The sequence below is a fragment of the Gopherus flavomarginatus genome, chromosome 10 (assembly GCF_025201925.1).
Source record: "Gopherus flavomarginatus isolate rGopFla2 chromosome 10, rGopFla2.mat.asm, whole genome shotgun sequence".
In the NCBI taxonomy this organism is placed as follows: domain Eukaryota; kingdom Metazoa; phylum Chordata; order Testudines; family Testudinidae; genus Gopherus; species Gopherus flavomarginatus.
This window is the reverse complement of record NC_066626.1, coordinates 81,948,355-81,962,358: the sequence shown is the minus strand read 5'-3', so window position 1 is coordinate 81,962,358 and position 14,004 is coordinate 81,948,355. Positions and strand designations below refer to the sequence as shown.

Below are 14,004 nucleotides of genomic sequence, written 5' to 3'. Positions count from 1 at the left end.
TAGAATCAACCTCCAGCCCCAGCCTGTCCTAATGAGATAAAGTTCAAACACCAACGGCTGAAGACCTAGACAACAGCCCTAAACAAAGTAAGAAGCATCCACCCTAAAAAGAAAAGGACAACAGAACAACAGAGGGAAGATCAAAGCCAGGTCCCAGGCTGACAGTCACGCCTGCAATTGACGGGTAATCAAGCAAACCCAGAGGCGGCGTGACACAGCAAGACCTAGAAACTTTGAATCCAAACTAAACTCCTATAAAAAAGAAAGGGTAAAATAAGAGACTTTGGGTAACGTTCTGCTATCAACATCAAGGAGCATCGGTGCGCACCCGACAGAGACCCGGCTCCTCCTCGTGCTCAGCTTTCCTGGCCAGTTAGCTGCCACGAGCTCCGATCCCAAGCTGCAAACTCAAACTGCAATCAGGACTGGTAACTATCCAGCAGCTGCAGAACATTTTGGTGTGTGTGTGTGTGTGAGTGTATGTGTATAAGCATTAAGGTATTTGCTAATAGTTACGGATTAATAATAAATGTGGCATCTTTGCCTTGTCCCCTTTAATAAGATCCTGCTCGTTTTTACTGGTCTAATATAATTGGTACAACAACTGGGGGGTGGGGGGGGGAAGCTCTGTCCCGCACTCACCTTCACGTCCAGGTGCAGGATGCTGCAGCGATGCAGGTAGCTAAGCCCCTCAAGCAGCTGCCGCATGTAGGAGCGAACCTGCAAGAGAGAAGGCCGGTGCGCAGCACCGCCGGGGGGGAGCAGTGTCCAGGCAGGCCCCATGAGCAGCCCCCCACGGGCAGAGGACGGGACCTAGGTCATTGCCCCGGTGTGACGCAGCAGGGAGCAGGGTGGATTGACCTGGGAATGTCTCTAGCTTTACTGGGGCTGTCTGCATGGCGGAGGGGAGAGCAGGGGGTGACTTTAGGGGAGGGACGGGACCTGAGCCTGTAACCTGAGCCAGGAGGGGGTGGGGCCAGGTGACACCTTGACCTGGACAAAGGGAGAGGAGGGGGGGGTAGAGTGAGTCAGCTGAGCGGGGGGTTCAGTTCTGGCCTGGCTGGGAAGAGGCAGGGAACCCCAAGTCTGGGGTCTAAGCTCCTTGCCCCCCCCAGGGACCTGGCTGAGGGGTCCTGGTTGTACCTAGGAGCCCGGCTTGGGACTGTGTTCCTGTCGGCTAATGAACCTTCCGTGTCACTGCCTGGCTGAGAGTCCTGGTGACTTGCTGGAAGTGGGGGTGCGGGGCCCTGACTCCCCCACACGCTATGACACCCGGGCTCGAGCCTGGTCCCCAGGGGTTGGTCCGAGGTCCCCGCCCCTGCAGTTCCTGAGGTGACCAGCAGGTGGAACCAGGCGGAGGGTGAGGTGTTCTGCAGGCGGCTCCCGGCCCGGCACTCACCTCCCACTCGCACACCGAGGGCTTCCTCGCCATCCTGTCCAGCAGCTCGTCCTCTGTGCAGCTGGGCCCGTCAAGGAGAACGTCCACAGCCACCCGGCCGCACCCTGCCAGGACCTGACACCACGCGCTCCCCCCCACACGGCTGCGCCCTGCCAGGACCCAGCACCGCGAGCCCTATCCCCCCAGCACTGCGAGCTCCCCCCGCCCCCAACCCCACACAGCTGCATCCTGCCTGAACTCCAGTGCCGCAAGCCCCCCATGGCTGCTCCCTGCTGGGACCCTGGGGCTGCGATCTCCCTGCCCCCACATGGCTGCGCCCCGTCACTGCCATCTCAGACTGCACCATGTGGGTCTGCAGTGCTGTGAGCTTCCATTGAGCAGTGCCCTGCAGGTGCCGGCAGGGACCCAGGCAGGCCATGGGGCTGTTCCCATCCCACACCCCAGCAGATACAGCTCCATGACGATGATCACGGCGTTCTTCTTCTCGAAGGAGTCGTGTAAGTAGACGAGGCGCTCGTGGTCCAGCTGGGACAGGATCTGCAGCTCCCTGCACGCCGACTGCTTGGCCTTGGCCCGGCAGGGGATGAACTTGGCTGCATAGTCCAGCCCGCTGCTCTTCTCCGTCACTCTCCGCACATAGGAGAAGGCCCCCCTGCAATACATGGGGAGCTGCAGGAGGTGGGCCAGCCTTGGTGGGGGGCTGGCAGGAGCCTAGGACATGGTGTGGGCACCAATGGAGGGGCTGGCAGGAGGCTGGGACACCCTGAGGAACCTGTCTAGGGAGGGACTGGGGGGAATCTAGGGGCAGCACGTGGCGGGGACTGAGCACTGGCAGGGGGCTCAGGTCTCCGCTCTCAGCAGTGGGTAAAGAAGCTAAGAACGGCTACCCTGGGTCAGTCCAATGGTCTGTCCGGCCCAGCGTCCTGCCTCTGACAGCGGCTGGCCCGGGGCAGGGGGGAAGGCACAGAACAGGGTGACTGTTGTGTGATCCAGCCTGTCGCCCGTTCCTGGATCCTGGCACCGGGAGCTTTAGGGACTCAGAGCCTGGGGCTGTACCCCGAACGTCCTGCCTAAAAGCCATTGCTGGACACAACCTTCGTGAACTTAGCAAAGACTTTTACAGTCTGGCCCTCACAACGTCCTGTGGCGAGGAGTTCCCCAGGCTGCCTGGGTGCTGTGTGAAGAAACACATCCCGATTCACTCTCCCACCCGCCATGAATATACAGCCCTGTCGTATCCCCCTCGCTGGCTCCTTTCCAGGCTGAATAGGCCCAGGCCATTTCATCTCTCCTCCCATGGGAGCTGGGCCAGATTCGGAACCATCTCTGCACCGTTTCCAGTTCTACTGCCTCTCGTACAGCCGGGTTGACCAGCTCTGCCTGCAGTATTTGGGGGCGGGCGGACTGTGGATTTAATAGCAGCATTATGGTATTTTCTGTCTTCTCCCTCCCTTCCCTAACGAACTGTTTGCTTTGCTGGCTGCTGTAGTTCTCAAGAACGCGAAATCTCTGATGGCACCGGCGAGCCCAGCCCCTGACTCTGACTGGCTGGCTCGCACCACGCTTCCCGTGTCTTACCCTGCACTGTCGACGCTCCGTGGGTCACCAGGCAGCCAGGGCTGCGGGGGGGTGGGGGAGCTCCCCAGCTGCAGGGACACTCCCATCCCCTGCCCGGTCCATGCTCGGGGCCGGCTCCAATCTCCCACGCCAGCCTGGGAGGTGCTGAGACAGGCAGCCTCTGACTCCTCCCTCCTCCAAAATGGGGCCTGATTCCCCGTGATGCAGGAAGGGGAGCCCCACCCCTGCTCAATCTGCCCCACCCGCTGTGGGTGGGACGAGCTGCTGACCCCCCCGGGCTTTCCAAGAGCCATCCCCTTGGGGGCTGTTTGGGCCCCCCAACCCCGGCACCGAGCAATGCCAAGCTCAGGACAGAAGCTGGTGCCAGGCCATGGACATGGAGCTGCCCTGCCTGGGCTGGCCCTGCTCTGGGGGCTGAGACACCCTGGCCCTGCCCCATCCTGTCCCGGTGGGAGACCCAGCCCTAGCTTCTGGGAGCAGAGACTCAGGGCCGAGCCCGGGGAACCAGGCCAACGCAGGTCAGTGCCCTGCTGTGGAACCGCCTGGGGACAGCCCCTTGCCAGAGGCCCCCACCTCCCTCCCACCTCACCTCCCGATCTCCTCGTGCACCTCGTAGTCGTCCGTCAGCCGCCGGGCCACGTGCCCCTCCTCCGCCACTGCGGCCACTGCCTCTGGCTGGGCTGGAAGGCAAAGAGAGCTACGGCACGAGGGCTCAGCCAATACAGGGCGAGGGCCCAGCTGATACTGGGGGGCACAACACAGGGCGAGGGCCCAGCCGATATTGGGGGGCACAGCACAAGGCGAGGGCCCAGCTGATACTGGGGGGCACAACACGGGGAGGGCCCAGCTGATACTGGGGGGCACAACACAGGGCAAGGGCCCAGCCGATACCGGGGGGCACAACACAGGGGGAGGGCCCAGACGACACCGGGGGGCACAACATAGGGGGAGGGCCTAGCCCACACCGGGGGGCACAGCACAAGGCGAGGGCCCAGCTGATACTAGGGGGCACACACAGGGCGAGATAGCAGGGCACCACTGGGAGCAGGGCACCACTGGGAGCCCAGGGCAGCTCCATGTCCATGTCCATGGCACCAAGGGATGGGAGGGTGTCAGTGGGGGTGGGAACGGCCATGGCACCGAAGGGTGGGGCAGGGTGCCAGTCAGGGTGACAAAGCAGGGGTGTTTCTGTGTTTTCCAGGGTTCCATGCAGGGGGGTGGGACTCAGTGTCCCCGGGTGTTACTGGTTTAACGAGGGGAGGGGAGAGGGAGTTTGTTGGGACACGGGACCCAAGAGGGAACTCGGGACCCCGGCCGGTGGCCTGGAGGATGCAGACCCCAGCGACTGGGGACCCGGGGACCCGGAGACCCAGCTCAGAACTCACAGCCGGTTCTGGCCAGCGGAGGACAATGGGCTGCAGGGAGAGGACCCCGGCGACCTGACCAGTCGGTTCCAGCCAGAGGGGGCTGAGAGGAGAGGACACCCAGACCTTCCTGTTTACGACCCTGTTTCCCTGGAGAGAAGCCAGTGGACAGAGGGGGCTTGGGGCCGGGATATCGGAGGCCCAGCTGGGAAGCAGGGGAGCTCGGGGCTGGAGAGGGGGAGCAGGCAGAGCCCCCCTGGCTGCAGGGGGACTGGGATGTGCTGGGCTGAGGGAGGCCAGGCCTGAGTTTCCTGTGCTGAGTTCAACGCTCAATAAACCCTCCTGTGTTATGCTGGCTGAGAGTCGCTCTGGGCTAGAGAACAGGGTGTGGATGGGGGGGTGTCACGTAGTGTGGGGGAGTCCTGCCCTGCACCCCTCTTCCTGGGACCCACAGTGACTCTCAGCCAGCCAGTAAAATAGAAGCTTTATTGGACAACAGGATTGCAGGTTACAGCAGAGCCTGGAGGCCCAACCAGGACCCCTCAATCGAGTCCTTCTTGGGGTTCAGGGTGCTTGGATCCCAGCATAGGCTTCCCTGAATTCCCCCACCCAGCCCCAAACCGAAACTGAACTGCCCCTCCTCCAGCCGGCAGATTCCTTTGTCCAGCTTCCCGGGCCAAGGTGCTGGCCCCCTCCCCCCTACCTGGCTCAGGTTACAGGCTTAAAGATCCTGTCCCTCCCCTAAAGCCCTCCCCAGCTCTCCCATCCCCCACACAGACAGCCCCTACTCCATCACAGGGGGGGCATTATTCCCTAGGGGTAAGGAGCCCCCGGGGCCCAGAGCGAAGGGATTCCCTGAGGGGCCCATGGCACAGACAGACGTGCTGAGGCTCAGAGAGGTGCAGCTACAGGAGGTAGAGGGGCCGGACTCCAGGAGGGAGTGGACCCCGAGAAGGGCTGTCGCACTGCAGGGGGCTCCCCCCAGGGACCGTACAGAGCTGAGAAAGGGCACAAGTCCTGTGAGTCTGTGACTGTGGGAACAGCCACGGCATGGTGTGGGGGGTGCCGGAGGAGAAGAGTATGGGGGGGTGGGGAGAGGAACGGCCATGGCAAAGCCCTCGTTGCTCCCCTCCCCCCCACTGGAGACAACCAAATGTTCCACAGTGGCACCTAGATGCCAAGGTGATGGGCATCTGGATGGAGGGATGCAGCCCCCGGCTCAGGCTAGCTGGCATTGCAATGAGCGCGTCCCCAAGGCCTCTCCCCAGGCCTGGCCCCGGGCCCCAAAGCTTGAGGGGCTGGGGGCCTGGCAGGGCCCTACCTGCGTGCACCACCAGCTCGGCCTTGCAGGACACCTCCCCGGCCAGGTTGCGGGCGGTGCAGGTGTAGATGCCGCTGTCATGGGCCGTGGCGCCCAGCAGTACCAGGGAGCACTCGTTGTCGTCGTAGACAAAGGTCAGGCGGCTGCTCTCGGCCAGCAGCGCCTCATCCTGGGGGGAGTGTGGGCGTCAGGCACCCCCTAGCTCAGCCACCCACTCCTGGGGGCCGAATAACCATTGGCCCAATGCCAGGGACACAATCACCCAGCGTGGCAGCCAGGGGTCCTGGCACCCTCCCAGAGCACCCAGGACCCACCTTCCTCCTGGAGAACCCTAGGTGACCAGGATCCCTGTTCCCTTGGGGGGCCAAGGCTGGCACAGCAAGGGACTGCGGGTCGGGAGTGAGGGGCGCCAGCAGAGCTGGGGGTGGGGCCGGGGTGGGGTAGCAGGGGCTGCAGGTCGGGAGTGAGGGGCAGCAGCGGAGCTGGGGAGCTCAGGGCTGGGAGAGCAGGGGCTGTGGTTTGGGAGCAGGGGCAGGAGCAGAGCAGGGGGGCAAGGCTGGACTGGCAGGGGGCTGCAGGTTGGGAGCAGGGGCACTGGTAGGTCCCATCCATTGACTGGCACCCCTGGCTCCCCTCGGGGCTCACCTTGTACCACATGATGTCGGGTAGCGGCTTGCCCTCCACCACCACGGCAAAGCGTGGTGTCTCGCCCTCCCCGACCTCCAGGTCCTCCATGATGGACTCGAAGCGCGGTGCCTCTGGGGACCAAGAGACGTTCCACTCCTCAGTGCAGGAAGGAGCAGGGGGCTGCCTCTGCGCCCTGGCCTGCAGGTGCCCAGGCTCCGCCCCCAGGCAGGGAGGGGCGTGGCCTACAGGTGCCCAGGCTCCGCCCCCAGGCAGGGAGGGGCGTGGCCTACAGGTGCCCAGGCTCCGCCCCCAGGCAGGGAGGGGCGTGGCCTACAGGTGCCAAGGCTCCGCCCCCAGGCAGGGAGGGGCGTGGCCTGCAGGTGCCCAGGCTCCGCCCCCAGGCAGGGAGAGGCGTGGCCTGCAGGTGCCCAGGCTCCGCCCCCAGGCAGGGAGAGGCGTGGCCTGCAGGTGCCCAGGCTGTGTGTGACCCCTCACATACCTGCCAGCTGCAGGCTGATGGAGCAGCTGTCCGCGCCGTGCCTGTTGCTCACCTCGCAGGTGAGCTCCCCAGCGTCCCCGCGGTGCACCTGGCAGAGCCGCAGGCAGTGCTGCTCGTCGTCAGCCATGCTCAGCTCACACTCGCCAGCCCGCTCCTCCAGCACCAACCCGCCCCTGCCGGGGGAAGGACACCCAGTCACCGGGAGTGCCGCATGGCCACACCCTGCCCCCACAGTGCCCCCTGCTGGGGGGGACTGAGCTGGAGCCGCTGGGAACTCCCCCTCCAGCCAGCCCCCCCCGCCCCCACAGTGCCCCCTGCTGGGGGGGACTGAGCTGGAGTCACTGGGAACCCCCCTCCAGCCAGCCCCCCCCGCCCCCACAGTGCCCCCTGCTGGAGGGGACTGAGCTGGAGTCGCTGGGAACCCCCCTCCAGCCATCCCTCCCGCCCCCACAGTGCCCCCTGCTGGGGGGGACTGAGCTGGAGTCACTGGGAACCCCCCTCCAGCCATCCCTCCCGCCCCCACAATGCCCCCTGCTGGAGGGGACTGAGCTGGAGTCACTGGGAACCCCCCTCCAGCCATCCCTCCCGCCCCCACAGTGCACTCTGCTGGAGGGGACTGAGCTGGAGTCGCTGGGAACCCCCCTCCAGCCAGCCCCCCCTGCCCCCACAGTGCCCCTGGCAGGAGACCAAGCTGGAGTAATTGGGAGCCCCCCACAGCCAGCCCCCCCTCGCCCCCACAGTGCGCCTGGCGGGAGATCGAGCTGGAGTAACTCAGAGCCCCCCCAGCCAGCCCCCGCCCCACCCCCGCAGTGCCCCCTGCTGGGAGACCAAGCTGGAGTCACCAGGAGCCCCCCTCAGCCAGAGCCCCCGAAGCCCCCTCCAGAGAGAGACCGAGCTGGAGTTGCTGGGAGTCCCCCCACAGCTGCACATACAATTCAGCAATTGTTCAGGGGGGGCAGGGGGAATTAGAGATGCTCCCCCCCGAGGGCAGGGCCACAGGGAGCCCCCAGGAAGCCCCTCCGGGTGCTGGCTGACAGACGTCCCAGTCACGCCATGGCCGTCCTGGCGCACGAGCCCTGGGGCTGGTGAAGCTGCATCCCACCTTTTCCAGGTGACCGTGGCCTCCACGTGGTTCAGGGTCACAGTGACAGAGGCTGGCTGGTCCTCCACCGCGTACACCACGTCTGGCTTGTCCAGGATGACAGGAGCCTCCTCCAGGTATGGACCTGCCAACGCAGCCCCTCGTCACTACGGCAACTGCAGCCCGGCCCGGGGGGCCTGGCCTGAGCCCCCTTCCCTGCCCCTCTGCCAAGGGACAAGGCCCAGAAAGAAACCGACCCAGCAGGGCCCGCTCCCCACCACACCCCTAGCTATGGGGGTTCCTCACCACTGGGGACGTGTCCCCCCACCTGGTTCCCCGGCAGCCCTGCCCGCTGGAGAAGGGACTAGCCATTGGGCCATGGGCCCCCGTACCTCAAAGCAGCACCCAGAACCGTCATTCCCCACTGTCGTGTGATGGTGATCGGTTTTACACGGCCGGCCAGGTAAGGTATCATAGGAAAGGTCAGGAGCTCCTGCAACCCACTGTTCTCTCCGAATACACACGCCTGGGGCGGCCAACTTTCTATCTGCAGAAAACCCAATGCCCTTGTCCTGTCCCTTTTCCGAGGCCACCCCCCTACTCCATCCCCCTCCCTATGTCGCTCGCTCTCCCCTACCCTGACTCACTCGCTCATTTTCACCAGGCTGGGCCAGGGCGTTCGGGTCCAGGGGGCAGTGAGGGCTCCGGCTGCAGGTATGGGCTCTGGGGTGGGGCCAGAAATGAGGGGTTTGGGGTGCAGGAGAGGGCTCCAGGATGGGGCAGGGGGTTGAGGTGTGGGAGGGGGTACAAGCTCTGGGCTGAGGGTGGGGCCAGAAAGGAGGGGTTCAGGGGGCAGGAGGGGGATCCGGGATGGGGCAGGGCGTTGGAGGGTGGGCTTGTGAGGTCTCTGGCTACAGGCTTTGGGGAGAGGCCACAGATTAGAGGTTTGGGGTGCAGGAGAGGGCTTCGGCCTGAGGCAGGGGATAGGGAAGGGGGTAAGGACTCTGGCTGTGGGCTCTGTGATGGGGCCAAGGTTTGGGGCACAGGATGGGGCTCCAGGCTGAGGCAGGGGATTGGGAATGGGGTGAGGACTCTGGCTGTGGGTGTGGGCTCTGTGATGGGGCCGGGGTTTGGGGCGCAGGCTGAGGCAGAAGAGGGTGAAGACTGACAGGAGAGGGCTTCGGGCTCAGGCAAAGGTTGGGGCATCAGAGGGGGTACAGACTCTGGGGGTAGGGTGGTGAGGGCTCTGGCTGCAGGCTTTGGGGTGGGGCTGGAGATGAGAGGTTTGGGGTGCAGGATGGGGCTCCGGGCTGGGGCAGGGCATTGGGAGGGGGTTCGGGGTGGCTCTCTGTGCTGCCTGCAGCTGCAGGCACCGCCCCCTCAGCTCCCACTGGCTGCGGTTCCTGGCCAATGGGAGCAGCTGAGCTGGTGCTGGCATTGGGGGCAGCGCACACAGCCCCAGTAGCCATCCCTCCGCCTCAGAGCCAGAGGGAGATGCTGGCAGCTTCCCAGGAGTCGCATGGAGCCAGGTTGGGACTCTGCCTGCGCCACCAGTCGGGCTTTTCACAGCCCAGTCAGCACTGCTGACCGGAGCTGCCAGGACCAGGCGTTCCGGTCGAAAACGGGACATCTGGCTCCCCCGTGTCTAGCGTTCAGGGGTAGGAAGTTCTGGGATTTTGCTGGATGGTTGTCACTGAAATATGTGGTCAGTTTGAGAGTCTCAGCAGGGGAGCTGGAATCACGGATATACAGTTCAATGACAACTGCACAAGCACCACACTGGGGTTCTGCTCAACCCTGTGCCTCAGCAAAGCCCCTCAGGACATGTCTGGGCTCCTGGCACCGAGGGTATAAAATAAGGGACAGTGGCAATGCAGGGAGTTTTTGGAGCATGTTGGGGACAACTTCCTGGTGCAAGTGCTGGAGGAACCAACTAGGGGTCGTGCTCCTCTTGAGCTGCTGCTCACAAACCGGGAAGAATTGGTAGGGGAAGCAAAAGTGGATGGGAACCTGGGAGGCAGTGACCATGAGATGGTTGAGTTCAGGATCCTGACACAAGGAAGAAAGGAGAGCAGCAGAATACAGACCCTGGACTTCAGAAAAGCAGACTTTGACTCCCTGGGGAACTGATGGGCAGGATCCTCTGGGAGGCTAAGCTGAGGGGGAAAGGAGTCTAGGGGAGCTGGCTGTATTTTAAAGAATCCTTATGGAGGTTGCAGGAACAAACCATCCCGATGTGCAGAAAGACTAGCAAATATGGCAGGTGACCAGCTTGGCTTAACAGAGAAATCTTCGCTGACCTTAAACTCAAAAAGGAAGCTTACAAGAAGTGGAAACTTGGCCAGATGACTAGGGAGGAGTATAAAAACATTGCTCAGCATGCAGAGGTGTCATCAGGAAGGCCAAGGCACACTTGGAGTTGCAGCTAACAAGGGATGTGACGGGTAACAGGAAGGGTTTCTTCGGGTATGTTAGCAACAAGAAGGTGGTCAGGGAAAGTGTGGGCCCCTCACTGAATGGGGGAGGCAACCTAGTGACAGAGGATGTGGAGAAAGCTGAAGTGCTCAACGCTTTTTTTGCTGTGGTCTTCACAGACAAGGTCAACTCCCAGACTGCTGCACTGGGCAGCACAGTATGGGGAGGAGGTGAGCAGCCCTCAGTGGTGAAAGAACAGGTTAAGGACTATTTAGAAAAGCTGGACATGCACAAGTCCATGGGGCTGGATCTAATGCATCCAAGGGTGCTAAAGGAGTTGGCGGATATGATTGCCTGGCTAAGCAGCAGTTCTGCAGAAAAGGACCTGGGGGTTACAGTGGACAAGAAGCTGGATATGAGTCAACAGTGTGTCCTTGTTGCCAAGAAGTCTAACGGCATTTTGGGCTGTATGAGTAAGAGCATTGCCAGCAGATCGAGGGACATGATCATTCCCCTCTAGTCGGCACTGGTGAGGCCTCATCTGGAGTCCTGTGTCCAGTTTTGGGCCCCACACTACAAGAAGGATGTGGAAAAATTGGAAAGAGTCCAGCGGAGGGCAACAAAAATGATTAGGGGGCTGGAGCACATGACTTCTGAGGAGAGGCTGAGGGAACTGGGATTGTTTAGTCTGCAGAAGAGAAGAATGAGGGGGGATTTGATAGCTGCTTTCAACTACCTGAAAGGGGGTTCCAAAGAGGATGGAGCTCGGCTGTTCTCAGTGGTGGCAGATGACAGAATAAGGAGCAATGGTCTCAAGTTACAGTGAGGGAGGTTTAGGTTGGATATTAGGAAACACTATTTCACTAGGAGGGTGGTGAAGCACTGGAATGGGTTCCCTAGGGAGGTGGTGGAATCTCCTTCCTTAGAGGTTTTTAAGGTCAGGCTTGACACAGCCCTGGCTAGGATGATTTAGTTGGGGTTGGTCCTGCTTTGAGCAGGGGGTTGGACTAGACCCCTCCTGAGGTCCCTTCCAACCCTGAGATTCTGTGATTTTGCCTTTCTCCTCCCTCACCTATGCAAAAAGCCACAAGAACATGGAGGAGACAGAGAGTCCAGCGGAGGAGACTGGCCCCAGGCTGGAGAGAGAAGCCAGCGTATGAGGACCTGTGACATCCAGTGGGGTGAGAAAACTGCTTGATCCAAAGGCTGCCTAGTGCAATACGGTTTAAGATTTAGACTGGGTGCTTGAATTTTATTTTCTTTGGTAACTATCATGGACTTTTTATGCCTCTCACAGCTAAACACTTACAATAGACCTTCCTGTAGTTAATAAACCTGGTTTATACTTCACCTAAACTAGTGCTCGGGAAATCTCAGCTCAGATTACCAAGGCTGGTGCGTGTCCTCTGCACAGGGAGGGAGAGGCGACTGGCTAATGAACTTACACTGGCCAGGCGTCTGCCCGGGGCAGGACGGTGCAGCTCTGGGGTGCAAGGCTGGGGAGCTGGGGGGATGGGCTGGTGCCTTTCCCTACGTGACCGGCTCTGGGAGCATTCACGCAATCTAGCTGGGTGTGGAGCTCCACATGCAGCTGTGCTGAGTGATAACAGCACCTGGAGGGGTTTGCTGCTGTCACTAGCAAGGCCTTGTGGGAGACAGCCCAGGCTGGCGCGTTAAGGGGGCCCAGCAGCTCCCAGGTGGTGGCCTGGAGTCCCCTCGCCCCTCTTACCCCGATCCAGGAGCTGCACTGGCTCGCTGGGAGGCGAGGGCTTGCTGCTGCTCCTGGGGGTGACCGTGAGCACTCGGAAGAGGTGTCGTGGCCCCTTGGCCAGGCTGTGCAATGTGCAGTGCGTGTCTCGCAGGCCGGTGGCCACAATGGTCCATTGGCTGGTGCCCAGAACCTGCTGCTGGATGGTGTAGGTCACCGAGGCGGGGTCTGCGCAGAGGAGAGGCCACAACCATGCTATGTTCTCAGGGCTCCCACCCGGTACCATCTCCACCCCGCCCCACGGCTATGGGCCCCAGCCCAGCCAGGCCACCACGCCTGGGGGGCTTCCCATGCAGCTCAGCTCTAAGCTCCACCTGGCCACTGGTCCTCCCAGGCACTGAGGGGCAGCCCTCCCCAGGCTGGCCCAGCCCTTCTCCCCCTCCCAGTGCCCCCCATCCCCCACCACTGCCCCCCTTCCCAGTGCCCCACAGCCTTGCCTAGCCCTTCTCCCCCTCCCACTGCCTTGGCCCAGCCCCCACCACTGCCCCCTTCCCGGTGCCCCATAGTCCTGTCCAGCCCTTCTCCCCCTCCCACTCCACCCCCGGCCTGGCCTAGCCCCCGCCACTGCCCCCTTCCCAGTGCCCCATGGTCCTGTCCAGCCCTTCTCCCCCTCCCACTCCACCCCCGGCCTGGCCTAGTCCCCCTCTCCCTACCCACCGCAGCCCTGGCCCTGCCCCACCTTCCTCCATCTCTTCCAGATCAACCCCCCCTGACCCTGCCCAGCCTGGCCACCCTGCCCCCAGCTCTGCTGCCCCCTACAGCCTCAGCCTGGCCCGGCTCCCCGCCCCCACGGCCCGGACTCTGCAGCTGTTCCCCCCCCAGCCCCTGGAGATAATCACCTCCCCCATGCTGGGCTGGGGGGAACTTTCGGTGGCCAGGAAGAGTCGCTGCCAGGGCTCGGCTCAACCTGTGACAGCTGCAGGGACTCACCGTGGCTGGAGCATGTTGGCAGGGGCTGCCCAGGGGCCACTGGCATTAATGACCCTCAGCCACTGCGTCTTTGGGGCGCTGGGTGTCCGCTCTGCCGGCGCCTTGACCCCACAGGGAGCCCCAGAAACCCTGGGGGAGTCACTGCAGCTGCTGCAGCCTCGTGGCTGCCAGGCAGAGCAGCCTCTCAGCGGGCAGTGCCCCCATCACCCCCACCCGGACACCCCAGCTCCCTTCCCCCCACACTGCCCCCCCGCCGTGCACCAAGCCCAATGAGACATGCTGGTGGAAGCCAGGGCTGTCGTGGGGTCTCGGTGCCAGCAGTGGGGGGTCTCCAGCCTGTCCACCATCCCCCAGCCCAGCTCACCTATGGCTGAGTCGAGCCACTTGGGTTTGTTCCAGGTCAGCGTGACGGCTCTGCCGGTCACGGCCAGCACAATGGGCGGCCCATCGGGGGGAGTCGGCACCACGTCTGAAAGAAACAGGCAGGCATGGCACTGGGGGGCTCAGCAGGCCCCACAACCTCTAGGCAGGCAGGTCCTGGACCCACACGCATGGCGGGCATGTGTGGGGAGCAGCTGAGAGACGGGGCCACATGCCATGTGCAGAGACATACGGGACGGGACAGCCACCCCTCCCCACTCACTCGCAGTGCTCTGCTCCCCGCGCCCGTCCTGCCCGTGGAGAGGCTGCTCTGCCTGGCAGCCACCGGCCACAGCAGCTCCAGTGACTCCCCCAGGGCTTCGGGGGCTCCATGTAGGGGCAAGCGCCTGGCAGTGCCCCAGAGACACAGACCCGGCTTCCTCCAGTGGAGTCACCCATAAACCACGGACACGGCACGCGCCAGCCGCTGGCCCCCCGGGCCCATCAGAGGAGCATGGGAGCGTGCGACGACGGGACAGAGCCCCGTGGCCAGGCAGTCAGTCAGGACTGTGGCTGTGCAGCAACCTCCTGGGGACAGCTGGCCTTCGGCACGGCACTCCGCAGCCAGACGAGCGCTGCCACCCGCGACCCGGGGCAGGCCC

General features: G+C 63.1%; 1 protein-coding gene across 4 annotated transcripts in view; it reads right to left on the bottom strand.

Annotated features, from left to right (window-relative positions):
• SPEG (striated muscle enriched protein kinase) overlaps window positions 1-14,004 on the bottom strand; it is a 109,804-nt gene that overhangs the window by 26,287 nt on the left and 69,513 nt on the right. For all 4 annotated transcript variants that reach the window (XM_050969633.1, XM_050969634.1, XM_050969635.1 and 1 more), the window contains 10 exons: window positions 13,347-13,451; window positions 12,014-12,220; window positions 7,891-8,014; window positions 6,789-6,961; window positions 6,308-6,420; window positions 5,663-5,831; window positions 3,567-3,657; window positions 1,851-2,051; window positions 1,400-1,460; window positions 643-720 (listed from right to left, as the gene is read on the bottom strand). In XM_050969633.1, coding sequence (XP_050825590.1) covers window positions 643-720; window positions 1,400-1,460; window positions 1,851-2,051; window positions 3,567-3,657; window positions 5,663-5,831; window positions 6,308-6,420; window positions 6,789-6,961; window positions 7,891-8,014; window positions 12,014-12,220; window positions 13,347-13,451 — 1,322 coding nt within the window. The remainder of the gene's footprint in view (window positions 1-642; window positions 721-1,399; window positions 1,461-1,850; window positions 2,052-3,566; window positions 3,658-5,662; window positions 5,832-6,307; window positions 6,421-6,788; window positions 6,962-7,890; window positions 8,015-12,013; window positions 12,221-13,346; window positions 13,452-14,004) is intronic.